This window comes from Solea solea, chromosome 17 (genome assembly GCF_958295425.1).
Source record: "Solea solea chromosome 17, fSolSol10.1, whole genome shotgun sequence".
In the NCBI taxonomy this organism is placed as follows: domain Eukaryota; kingdom Metazoa; phylum Chordata; class Actinopteri; order Pleuronectiformes; family Soleidae; genus Solea; species Solea solea.
This window is the reverse complement of record NC_081150.1, coordinates 13,141,195-13,154,862: the sequence shown is the minus strand read 5'-3', so window position 1 is coordinate 13,154,862 and position 13,668 is coordinate 13,141,195. Positions and strand designations below refer to the sequence as shown.

The following is a 13,668-nucleotide window of genomic DNA, read 5'->3' as shown; positions in this document are numbered from 1 at the left end:
ACGCACATATGATTGGGGAGAATGGAATGTTCTATCTGCAGTCCAGAGCTCTGGGCTGCTGGAACCAAGACCAAGTGTGCATGTGTGTGTGTGTCTGTGTGTGTGTGTGTGTAGGGTCACAGTATAAATAACCATCCTCTCTCTGCAGTGTTAGCATAGACCAGCCAGGCGGTTGTTTATTTATAAACTGCCGCGTACGTGTCTAGGACCTGCTTGTTGTCTGAGCCTCTACCTCACACCTCGCAACTCTTAAAATGGCTCAACCTTCTCGAAATGCACCAATCCAGCTCCCTGAGCGTGTGTTGTGTGTGTGTGTGCGTTACATAGCTACATACATACGCACCACCCATTGCCACAGTTTTGTTTTTAATCACATTCCTCGAAGGAGAAATTGATACAAAACCCAAATATTTAATCTGTACATAATTACATCATAGAAGGTCCAGAGGTGGGAGTTTGTAGTGTGGTGCTTTGCTGTTAATAGAATAGTTACACATTGTTATGTGTTTATAAAGTACCCAAAGTGAAGCTTTATTGTTTACTGGGTCAGTGTAGGATTTGAGATTTCCATATACATCTTAAATGTGTAATTGAAACAGACGGAATCAGTCATATTTCCAATAATAGTGTGGAATATCACACAGATATTATGTAAAATATCACACACACTTTTACATTTGTGGGCAAAAGTGTTCAGTGTGTGCTGTAAAAGTTATTTGTCTCACATGTAAAGAGCAGTGAGCTCTTTTTTTTAACTCTCTGTCGGGCGGTTATGTTTGCCCCCAGAACATTTTACGGTTGTCATTCATTCATTTTCTGGGACGCGGCCTGTCACCTGTTAACACAAAGTTAATTCTGTTTGCATTCACGAATAAAAGAACACTTCAGTGACTCACTCACTCACTCACTCACTGACTGACTGCATTATTCTAACCACAGCTCAGTGTCAGCGTCGCCTTGGCTTCATTGGTAACTAACGTTGTGCAAGTCGTCTGCTTGACCCAGCAGTGGTCACTGTTGACATAAAACTCATTTTAGTGCTGGTTTACATAATAGCTGATTAAGTGTGGTTGTGTTTGGTGAGCGCACACACACACACACACACACACACACACACACACAGAGAGTCAGAGACACACAAGTGTGGTGTCAGTGGGTGTTTAAGCACACCAGAGGTGCGAGGCTCAGGTCACAGAGTTCCTCCAATCATAGCAGTGAAACAGGGTTAAAGGGGAGGGACCAGGGCGTGTGTGAGGTGAGAGAGTCGACCTCAGAGCAGTATGACCTTTGACCCGCCGCTATCTCCATAGTCCATGACACTGTAACCCTGTGACCCAGCACTTCTCTGTAGCACAGAACACGAGGCGCTGTTTGCTGAGTTTTGTGTTGAAGTGTGTGAGTGTTTATTTTGTGTGGGGTTGTGTCAGTTGTGGACTGACTGGTAAAATGTTTCTTTCACACAAACTCAAAGCGCCTGATGAAGTGCAACTGGGCCTTTTGAGTTCAGATATGTGCTGTAGCTGGCTGATGAAACACACTTGCAATACAGTGTAGAGTAGCCCCTCCCTTCTCTGCACTGCCTAGCTACGCAGATCACTTCCCATCCACCAATCACCACCGGCGAAACTAGCACAGCCACATCCAATTAGAGCGCGTTCTTAGAGTCCAATGCTCCAATCCAAGGAACCTGCTTCTAAACGACCCTGTTGGTCGACGGGAAGCGTTTCCAAAAAGCGACGTCTTTAAATTCTGTACCCACGCCCACTACGATTTAGATTAACATGAAGGCAAACATACGAGTTCCCACCTACGCACCTCCAACAATCAGAATAATGAGACAAAGGAGAGTGAGGGATTCCTAGCGTGGTTGCTGACAGTGATTAATTGTTCCCACATGTTGCTGATGGACAAAAAGGCCTCTGTGTTCCTGAGCTCTGGCTGCAGCTGGTGCACACACACATGCGCACACACACACACACACACGCACACACACACAGCTGGGGCCAGTCTCACAAAGCAAGTTCAGCTCTGTCAGGCTACTTTGAGTGAGTTGGCTTCAGCAATGTAACCCCTGGTGAACCTGGATAACTGGTCTCACGAACAATTGATGATTGTCTGGTTTTGTAGACCAGCAGCAGCAGCAGCGGTGTTTGTAAAGTCGTCCAAAAACAGTCATAGAAAGCAAAAAGAATTATTATTTTATATTTCATAAGATAACTGGTGAGATTTCTCAGCAGTGTAAAGCAACACGATGCAGTGGGACATTATCATTTAAAGCCGCAGTGTTACTTTTGGTTGTTTTTGTTGATAGTGTCATCATAGTTCTTCTCGAACAGAAACACTGCAACATTATTTGTATGCCGGATACTTTATCGGAAAATGGGCTCTGTCAAGCAATACTATCAGACCTGACAGAGGGAGCATTGTGTGTATACAAGAAGCACTTATTCCATCAAATTACTGAAAGACAGCAGAAGAATTGACTCGATGGCTTTTTCTTTGGTGTGTTCAGCCATACTCCATTAAGCTTGTGGCCTCCATCTATCTTGAGATGTGTTGCCGGGTGACAAGATACTTAGCATCACTATACTGAGCTGAGGCTCAATCAGCATTGCATGAATTAATTTGATAATTTGCTCACTTTTAAAGGTAACACAGTAACATGTTGATAAAACCGTTGATGTGAATGTAGTGAATATATATTATATAATAAACTAATGTTCGGTGGTAGAACAGCGTTTATGTGTGTTCATTTATGGCACTGGGAAATATAAGGTCAAGAGCAACTGTGTGAACTGCATGATTATCTTTCGGAAAGCTCTCGATCTCAACCGCCAGTACTGTATATATGTGTTTTATTTAGCTCGTGTGGTTGCATAGTAGGAGTTATGAATCAGAACGGCCGTCTCTATGAGCTGTTTTTATTAATGGGCTCTGGGAATACCCCAGAGGAGCTACAGTAAGCATACAGTTTCCCACTCACACAGAGAAATGCCACGAGAGACGCACACGAGGCAAACACCACTCCTGCTCCATCCTGATATGAAGTAGATTATGTTTGTGGTGCCACATTGAAAGTAAAACTGAGTTGTTGTTTATTTTTTTCTCACTGTCCGTGTTTTAGTTTCATACTTCCTTTCCTCTTTTATTGCTGTTTGATCACGTTGGAATGAGCTTGCCTGATGTGTGAAGGATACAAGCGGCAGAAAAATTAAACAAGTGGCTGTGTTGACGGAGGGAGCAGAGGGATGCTTGGATAAAGAGAGAGTAGAACGAAGTGAGGGAGAAGGACTGATGAAGTGTCAGGTTCTGGCAGGTGAATGTTTACAGCAGCCAGAGAAGGAAATGCACATTCCATTCATTTTGCCCTCATTCATCCCACCTGATGTTCTCCTTTTTCCTTCACAAAGTCTGTCCTCTGCCATTATTTACATCCTGGCAGCTGGAAACATTTAGCAAGTGTGTGTGTGTGTGTGTGTGTGTGTGTGAGAGAGAGAGAGAGAACTGGCCTGTAATAAAGCAGCATTACATCATGCCTCAAGAGATGCTGGCAGAGGATAAACACTGGTCTCCCTGGTATCTCTTCTAATCTTACCTCATGTCATAGAATACACACCCACACACTTGGATGCAAACACACATACATACACACACGCATTCACATACAACCACTTTTCATGATGACGTGCAACTCAGCATAACACAAAAAAAACACCTTTTACAGCTGCAAAAGATCTTGAAAACTGCATTACCATACAACTATGGAAAAAGCACACACTTGTATAAGGTCAGAGGTTCAGTTTGACCCCAGGAATTATACTTGTTTTCGTCTACCAGTGTAGCACTCTTGAAAATGCAATTCAAACCCACTCTTTTTTCTCCTTTGACCAGAATAACAGTCGTCCAGACCAAATTGTCTCTAAACTGTTGTCCAGGAAAGACGGCACTGCTTCATGGAAAACAATATAGCGATTGCCACAAAAATGAGAAAATGTTGGCCCTCTCTGGTTTGAACCCTGAGATCCCTTCTCTTTTAGGGAGTAAAAATATATATAGCAGTAAAACAGAGAAGGGAAAGTGCTTGGCATGCTGTGGATGGCGGTTAGGTTGTTTACATGAGAGGATATAGCATATCCCCAGAGTCCCTCCGGACTCATAAGAGCGATGTGTGCGAAAGAAGAAGGCGGGATGGAAAGAGAAGGAGATTTGGGGTGAAATAATGAATTCAAAAAGGTCTTCAGCTGGAAGAACGAGAATCAAGTGTCACAAAAACCCCAAAAAGGTTCCAGTCAAAAGGTCATCAACAGATAATCAGCCATTGCATACCATGGTGTAACAGCACATGTATATATTTCTCTCAGTGTCATTAGTATGCCTCCATTATCCTGTCATATAAGAACCGTGAAATAATGTCATCTTAAGTAACCAGATGGCTGCAAGTGTGTGTTTCTGGGAGTGACCAGATGGAACGTGTGCATGGCTGTAATTTAGACAAATCATCATGTGAAGGTGGAATGTGGAGACTTAAATAACCGCAAAGCCAGGGCTCACATCATACATGCCCTCATTTAACTTGCTCTAATCAGTTACTGGTTACTGTACTGGTATCGCTGAAGTGCAAGTATGTGCGAATGCTTTATATTGTGTATAATATAAAGCGCCAGAGGTACAGCCTGAGAGGCTTGTGTGTGTGTTGTTTTTTTTGTGGTTGACAGTACTGTGCAGAAGATTTGTTGTTTTGCTGTGATGCTATAATGACCGTACAATGTAATTATCTTTCAATCACTTTATTTGGAACACATCCACAAAAACACTTCTTCTAACAGGTTAGAGTGTCAAGTATTTGTGTGACCTACCCTTACACTTGAACAATAGCACAACCCTGGTTCTCTTAAACCTTGAGTGGAACCCTAATTAAAGTCACTGGTAAAAGCAACTGTTCAAGTCGACAAATATCTGCTGTAAAAAAAGGTCTATTAAGCCAGATTTATTCAAGACATGCTTGAGCATTACATACACATGTTTTATGACTTAAACTCATTGACTCAAACTGCTCTGTAAGGACTGATTCCCCCCCACACAGCAAAGAGCCACACACACACACACAGACACAGGCAAAGCACAAACACACACGTGATTCGAAAACAAAATGTGCTACTCACGCAAAACACGGCCTCATTCAAGATCAAGGAGAGGCATGATTATAGACCACTACTGCTCCTTTCTCTTTTATTCTTGCAAGACAAAAGCTGCGGTGGGAACAATGCAGACGTCAGCATTCGGTGCTGCTGCACATTACTGTGCTCCTGTCTATATTAAGTGCAGGAACGAGTGAAACAATAGGCTTGTTTGCTTTGTTTGTCTGTCTACACACATAGACCAGTTGCTGAAGATGCTGCAGAATAATTGGTAGTGGGTGGTTTATGGATCAGTGTAGTAGGATGTGATGAGGCGTATTCATTGAATGTTTCATTGGCAACAGGAAAGCTGCAACACAACAGATCAATATCGATGACAGGAATTATGTGAGTGACTACCTCAAGAGGATTTTGAACACATTGCTCACCACCTCTCTCTCTCTCTCTCTCTCTTGTGTTACAGAACTCCATCCGACACAACCTCTCCCTCCACAGCCGTTTCATTCGAGTCCAGAATGAGGGGACAGGGAAGAGTTCCTGGTGGATGATCAACCCCGAGGGAGGGAAGGGTGGGAAGGCTCCTCGCCGCCGTGCAGTGTCCATGGACAACAGCAACAAGTACACCAAGTCTGCCCGTGGCCGCGCTGCCAAGAAGAAGGCGGCCCTGCAAGCTGCAGCTGCTGCAGCTGGTGAAGGCAGTGGGGACAGTCCTTCAGGTCTCTCCAAGTGGCCAGGAAGCCCAACGTCACGCAGCAGTGAGGAGCTTGATGCCTGGACAGACTTCCGCTCCCGCACTAACTCCAATGCCAGCACTCTAAGCGGACGCCTCTCACCAATTCTGGCCAACCCTGAGTTAGATGAGGTGCCCGATGATGAGCCCCCCCTCTCGCCTATGTTCTACTCCAGCCCTGGCAAAACGCTCTCTCCTGGCAACACCACAACCAATGGGAAAGCTGTTCCTACTGAACTGCCCCGCCTGGCAGATCTGGCAGGCACAATGAACCTGAATGATGGACTCACAGATGAGCTAATGGATGAGCTGCTTGATAATATCAACTTGGTGCCAACCACTTCCAGCCAGTCCTCTCAAAATGATTCCTCAGGGTTCAGTTTTGGCTCCAAACCCAACGGGCTTGGCTCACCTTCCTCCAACTCCTCTTCCTCCACCAACCCTTCTCCTAATGGTGGAGTTAACGGCTTCAGTAACTCCATTTTTGGACCCCACACGGCGGGTTCTCTGCGTCCGTCCCCCATGCAGACCATCCAGGAGAACAAGCAGACCTCCTTCTCCAGCATCAGCATGTCTCGCTTTGGCGGCCAGACACTACAGGATCTGCTCAACTCTGACAGTCACAGCCACAGCGATGTCATGATGACTCAATCAGACCCACTCATGTCACAGGCCAGCGCCGCAGCTGTCATTTCCCAGAATTCCCGTCGTGGTCTCATACTCCGCAACGATCCTGTGATGACTTTTGGGACCACCGGGGGTCTTCAGGGCAGCCAAGGTGAGATGCTGCAGGGTAACAACCACAACCAAAGCTCCCTGAGATCTTTAAATGGAGGTCTGAACCTAGCTAATGAGGCTAACATTCTGGCTAATGTTAAGCAGCAGCTCTTGCTCTCACCCTTGGGAGGTAATGGGTCATCCTCTATGCAGATCGACACTTCCCTCTTCCTGAATGGAACCGTTAGCAGCAGTGGAGGGATCTGTCAGGACCGATTCCCCACAGATCTGGATTTGGACATGTTCAACAGCAGCCTGGAGTGTGACATGGACTCCATCATCAGGAACGAGCTGATGGACGCAGACGGCCTGGACTTTAACTTTGACTCTTTGGCCAACATGAACGGAGTTGGCAACTTCACTAGCACCAAGCAGAGCTGGGTACCTGGCTGAGAGGGTCAGGCCAGGATGGAGCAGAGCAGGTATGAGTGCTTGAGTGTGTACATAATGCAATTCATGTGGCATTTGAGAAAAGAAGGGCATATTAAGGTGTACTGTTGGAATCATGGATGCTCTTTCCTCCAATTACCTTGATTTCCAAGTACGTTAAAGATGAATTCAATTTGTGACATCAAATGAGACTGAAGGTGTAACCAACGGCTGCTTCTTTTTTCCTTCTCTTTTGGTATATGCATCATGTTCATGTGGGCAAAGTCATTCACTAGTGTTTGCTCCGTAATCTCCTGCTTTAAAATATGCGATTGTCCGTTTGAGCTGCTGTAGAAACACGTCTGCTGAAGATGGCAGCCTCGTCAAAACAGACCCCTTACCTTAAGTACAAAAAAGAAATGAATTTTAGGCTATAAAAATCAAATAGTTTATATTTAAAGTGATAATACACAAGATACTTCCTCCTACAGGCTCTTATTTTTAGACAATGTGAAGAATTTATTACATTATGTGGCAGTATAATGCAGACTTTATACCCTTCACACACATAGCGTATCCAATAGCTTTACACCAGTTGGTATAAGTCATCCAGCTATAAAAGCAATTGACAACATGGTGTGCTATCCAGCATTGAAGTACTGTCGTGGAACTGATGGTAGCTTTAAGCAGATTAAATGACCTCTCTTAACTGTCCGTACAGTGGTTTGGTCAGATTAGTCAGATAATCCAGAGAAACATTTAACTACTGAGACATAATTGTCCAATCTCCTTCTCTCCCCAGGTCTGAACTGTGTGGTGCAAGAGAAGATCAGCCAGACAACATCCTTTTTGCCAAACCTGCCATCAGCACAATACGAAATACAAACCCTATGTTTACAGAAGAAGACTTCCTCTCGAGAGCTTTACCTTTTGCTCCCACACTGGTGAACTATGAACAATCTGACAGACTTGTAGAGATGCTGCACATAATCCCTCAAAGCCTCCTGTGAAACAACAACAGTAAAAATAAGAAGAAGAAGAAGAAGAAAAAAAGAAAGCTACGTCAAACAATCACAACAAATCTCAGAGTTATGCAATGTTCCTTTGACACCTGTCAATAGACTCTGCTTATCAAAAGGACGTTTCAGGTGAAATACAAGGACTAAAGCAAAGATGGGAGGAGTGCACGGTGCAGTTGTTCCCTTTGAAGATTTAAAAAAGAAAAGAGAGAGAGACAGAAGTGTAAAGTGAAAAACATCAAGAAGTGATGTGGTGTAAATCTGATCCAGTGGTCTTCTGCGAAGTCTAATGATGAATGAAAAAACAAAAGTCCCTCTGTTCTCCCTTAGAGATTTTAAATGTTCAGTGTTTGATTTTTGGATTTTCTGTTTAATCATTAATTGCTTCTGCGTCATACATGTCTGTACAAAAAAACAACAAGAAGACTGGTCTGTCAAAATCAAAATCAAAACAATGGATGAGGAGTTTAGTCGCTGAGCAGCCACACGTCCAGTACACGCAGACACAAACGTACACACTTCCCCCCCCCCCCCCCCCCCCCCACTGTTCGCAAGAAGTTTAGAAGTGAAAATATCTCAATATACCGTCATGCACGACCAGTTTCACTCTTATAAATTGCTTGAATTTAACGTAACTGCAGCATACCGAGGGGGGTTATATTACAGTTAGTCTGATACTACAAGATATGTTTTCTTTTTCTGTGTATATCTAACTGTAAAAAAAAAAAAGAATGAAATAAGACTTTAGGAAGAAAATCTCTGTCATGGATATTTGTACAGTGCAGTGCAGGGCGGTGGAAAGTTCAAGAAGGGGAGGAGGGGGGGGGGGTTTACTGTTTTCTGTTTTTCTTAGCCTCTGATGAGCTCCGTCGAGGTCACTTATCACAGCATATGATGTAGCCAAAATGAATACCTGTGTCCTAGGTTTGTGAACATTTCCACACCATAACAGGTGCTATGTAAACAGTGTTGAATCCTGTCCTCAGAGCAAGCCGTGAGTTTTAGATTTTTTGTATTTTTTTTGTTTTTTTTTTGTTTACCTGTTTTGTTTTGTTGTTTTTTTTTGTTTTGTTTTTTTCCCATGACCTGCAGAAGCAAAGCTGCGGCCACCTGTAGCACGGCGAGGTCGAACATGTAGACGGCGGGGAGAGCAGGGTTTTAGGCTCATTCCTCTAGAAGCCATCTGTTTCTCGAGTAAAACAATAAGCTATCTCTGTATATTGCCAAATTACTTGAAACAAACAGTAGGATATGCTGGCAGCCAAATCACAGCATGCACATTCACACACACACACACACATATGACACACACACACCTAGATAGAAAAAAAAGAATAATACCAGGGATCTGTGTTAAGCTCTGCTGTTTTCTTGAAATGAGCTTGTGGGGCTTGATATGCATATATACAGTATAGAATCACTCAGGGGGGAAAAGGGAGGCTTCCCATTTAAGTAACATCAAGTCACATTCTAATGGTGTTTTAACATTTCTTGGTAAAAAATCAAAAAATAAATAAAACAGTAATGCTTTGTGTTTGTGAACTTGTAACCTGTGAACTTTTGATCGTCATGACGAAGAGGAGGAAGCAAGATAAATGTTGGACTTCACGCGGTCTCTTATTTGTTTTTTGGGTTTCACTTTTTTCCACTTGTCGGACTCGTGACGCGCACATGCACACATCCCCATACGGACACGCCTGGTGCTCCTGCCGGTGACTTCCTGTATCTCCTGAGTAAGTGTGTGTGTGTGTGTGTGTGTGTGTGTGTGTGTATCTACTGCGTGTTTTTCTTCTGTTGAAATAATCTCACGATGACGTGTAACCCCCTCCTCCTCCCCCCACCTTGCGATCTCTCATGGTGCACACAACACAGCAGACTGTATGCATGTATGTGTATTTATGCATTATGAACTGTGTGAAATGCATATATATATACTCGGTGTATGTCTCTGTATAGGTAGTACTTTGTGATACCTCTGAAAGGTAAAGCTGAAGAAGCGATGAACAACATTACATGCGCCAGGTAGAGGGGAACGCTGTTGTCAGTGACGCAGTCGTTGAAAACGGTGTAGCATCTGCAGACCCCTGGTACCCCCTGTCTTCGTCTGGGGGCAGTGACATGAAGCGTGTGTCCTTCTGTGTATAATAGTGTACAGATGTGTGCGTATCACTCTGAGGCCAAGGAAGAGGAGTGTGTATGGTGCATGGTTGGCTCGAATGATCTCCTGTGCTATCCGAGGTTTAGTGCATGACGTAGCTGACCCCCCTTCACCCTGCCAATGGTGCCGTCCCTTGACAGAACTTGTAATACAGAGAAGATCCCTGTATCTTAAGCACTCAAATGCACACTCGGTGTGCATTTCTTTTTAAATCAGGGCTCACGGAGCAGCACTTGAACCATCCATCTGCATTAAGGGGTTTATTATTAGAAGTGTACATCAACATCGGCACGGGGGAAAGCGCCTTTAATGGACGCTCCTCAGCTTCTCACTTGATTTATTCCACGTGAAGAACAGTAAGCTCACGTCCTGGTGCTCTCAGTGAGTCATTGTTGTTTTTTTTTTTACCTTGACGTAGTCGACGGTGAGCTGGAACCTGTTACATCTCGTCACGTGTAAAATGTCCATCTTTCTTTCGTCAGGTGGAATCCCTGAGCCTATTCCCCAACCGCTTATTATTTGAATTTGTCACGACTGTACTAAACATGGCTTTAATCCTCCTGTGAAGTCGAACAAGGTGAACCCAGGGAATCCCTTCTATTTAAAGAGAGGTTATTGATCCCTGATGAACTGCAAAAAGGGGATTTCAATCACAGCACGGTGTTGCAAACGTTTTTTTTTTTTTTTTATGTGCGTTCAGATTTAAATATCTGTGCTTGTCGGGGAGTTCTGGCTTTTAGGGGAGGTTTTCACTCAGTGATAGTGGAGCAGGCCTTGCACACAGATTATTCTCTTCTTGTGCTCAACACACACACACCTGCAGCACAACACGTGCAACTATAATACTAAGAAAAGCAAAAAAAACAAAAACAAATAGAAGAGACATACCACTAGATACCTTAATCACCTCTTGGACATTTCCTTTCTCTTGAATCCTTTCTATCCTTGTTAAGAGGCCCAGTCCAGCTCCCATCCATACACCCTCTGAACTTTGCCCTTTATTAATCTTGCTTCTTCTTGACTTGATGTTAGTGGGTATTTTTCCTGTGTATTCCATTTTGAATTGTAATCTAGTTTGTATAAGAAATGGTGCGCATGTAAATAAAGCTTGGTGAGGCTCCACACTTTTTCGCCGTGTCTTTGTCTTTGTCCGTAACGAGGAAAAAAAACAATCAAATCATTAGACGTGCGTGAATTTCACGAGCCACCGTTAACAGCTCCTCTCACCGCGAGAGGAATTTCCAGCTCTCATCTGCCTTACACGTGCTGTTCATTCGGCAACTCGCTTCCAAAACGGTGCGAGTTCCCGAGCACTTGAGCATGAACAACTTTAACCTCACACTCCCTCCGGCAGATAAATCTCATTCTCGTGTCAGTCTTGAGGAATCCACACAGCTAAACAAGTCCATGTTCTTCCCAAGTTCCTGGAAGTCCTCTTGCACAATGTTTGTTTTGTGTAAGGCCGCGCTAAACGAGAGCAGACGTACTGCAACCCCCTGATACCTGACACTGGGCTGGGTAGTTTTCCTTGGATGTTGCGAAACATAAAGTGAAGAAAGGAGGGGGACCATCAGAGCTGGGGTGTTGTCAAACTTCTACAAAGTTGAAAAACTCCCCCAGGCATCCACCAAATATTAACAGAGAACTGAGGTGGACAGCTGCGCTGACAGTCAGCCCCCTTCTTGTTTTCCAGAAAATACTCAAATCTAAACAGAACTCATAAAAGCGTATTGTCAGCATAGGAGGAAAAACAATCCCATGAACATGTTTTCATCAATAAAGCAGATTTATGTGTTAAATTTCAACATGCACAATAAAATTATCAGGTCTTAACCGAGGTTACATCAGTAACTTTCGATGAAAACAATACATTATGTAATCCATAACACATATGTCTTTATTTTTCATTATGTTATGTTTCCTGGCTGAGCTTTTATTGTCTTAACCCCCCGACCCATGATGTCACTGTATCGAAAAATCCTGTCTAATCATCGTCTCTTGCTTATGTATGCGAAGAAATTATATTCATATATTCAAGCTGCAAAAAGTAAATTAGCTTCTTTCTTTCCCCCCCCCCCCCCCCCCCCCAAATGTTATAGCTGCATAAAAAAATGACACAGATTTAGTTTGAGTAAACCGCTGCAGACATACAATTATGCAGAGGCTTCAAATCTTCATAGTATATCCACGGAACAATGATTTGTGAAACCCAAGCTTTGCTGTCACATACAGTATGGTACAGTCATAACCACAGCGTCATCATTACCAAACCGCGGGCATACATCGGGGCACTTTTGGTTTACCAATGTGGCCTCTCCAATGGCGCTCACCTACACAAAAGAACACAGAGTCACGCTGTTTGCTTGTTACGTTCAAGGATCCCGTCATGGAGAGGAGGCATTATTTTTGAAAGGATGACCGAAGAGTCTCTGCCAAAGCCAGAGCCAAGTTTAGGGTCGACTGCAAACATGCTTCATGACTGAGAGAACAAAGGTCACCACCACTACAAATACCCAGTGCACACTTCAGCGCGGTCCCCAGTCAGCTGGTCACCTGACTTATGAAATGTCTGGCCTGGCTGCAGTCACACCAGTCAGTGCGGGGGTCAGTGAGGTCACTGAATGACCGGCTGTAAAAAGCCCCTGGACTTTTTGCTGTTCTTTCCATTTCTTCTTAACAAGCGTCACTGAGATTCAAGAACAGTCATTGTGAGACAACTTATGTGCATCATCCTCACATCAAGCGTGGTGTTCAGCATTATTTATACACTTTCTGTGGTGAATGTCGCTGTTCTTTGTCTCTTGTTTCCACTGTTTGTTTCATGTAATGTCATCAGTAACAGCCAACCATCTTTATCTCAACCCACATCTTCAGGCTGCTTTTAATTGCCTCTGCCTTGTTCCATGTCAGTGGGATCCTATTTTGTTTTTTTTTTTGTTTTATAAATGTCATCTTTGTTTCAACGGAACACACAATCAACCTGTGTATTCAGGAGCGTCCAGAGAAATGATCAGGGTTCTTCATGTGAACAAATAAGAGGGGCAATGTGTGTATTTGTGGTTTGCAGTTTATGTCTTTAAGTAACAGCGGTTTTGACATGACGGCGATATGTGGGTGTGCACATGCATTAGGTTCCATGTGGGCTTGTTTTACCTGTCAGTCTGCAGAGACTGGATTACAGTCAGTTCTGCAGATCAAAATACAACAGAATAGAAAGATACATAGATAGATTAGTGGGTGAAAGATCTCTTCCCACAGCTCAAAACAAACCTCTTTAAAAGTGCTTTTCACCTGTGATACTGCAGTCACTGTCTATTTTTATATTGTCATATTATTAGTCCGTTGGCTGCCTTTTTTGAGTGTTTTCATTTTGTATGTTCCACGGGTAATGGTGCAAAAGTGGCTGCGGTTCAGGTGCAATTCAAAACTTGAGAAAAGCTATGCAGGGCTTGGAATAGAAAAACACAACAAGGGCAA

The 13,668-nt window shown here is 43.7% G+C and overlaps 1 protein-coding gene across 1 annotated transcript in view; it reads left to right on the top strand.

Annotated features, from left to right (window-relative positions):
• foxo3b (forkhead box O3b) overlaps window positions 1–8,560 on the top strand; it is a 39,015-nt gene extending 30,455 nt beyond the window's left edge. The window contains exons 3-4 of the mRNA XM_058613443.1: window positions 5,602–7,067; window positions 7,817–8,560. Of these exons, the coding sequence (XP_058469426.1) occupies window positions 5,602–7,038 (1,437 nt within the window). The 3' untranslated portion in view covers window positions 7,039–7,067; window positions 7,817–8,560. The remainder of the gene's footprint in view (window positions 1–5,601; window positions 7,068–7,816) is intronic.
• Window positions 8,561–13,668: the final 5,108 nt, after the last annotated feature.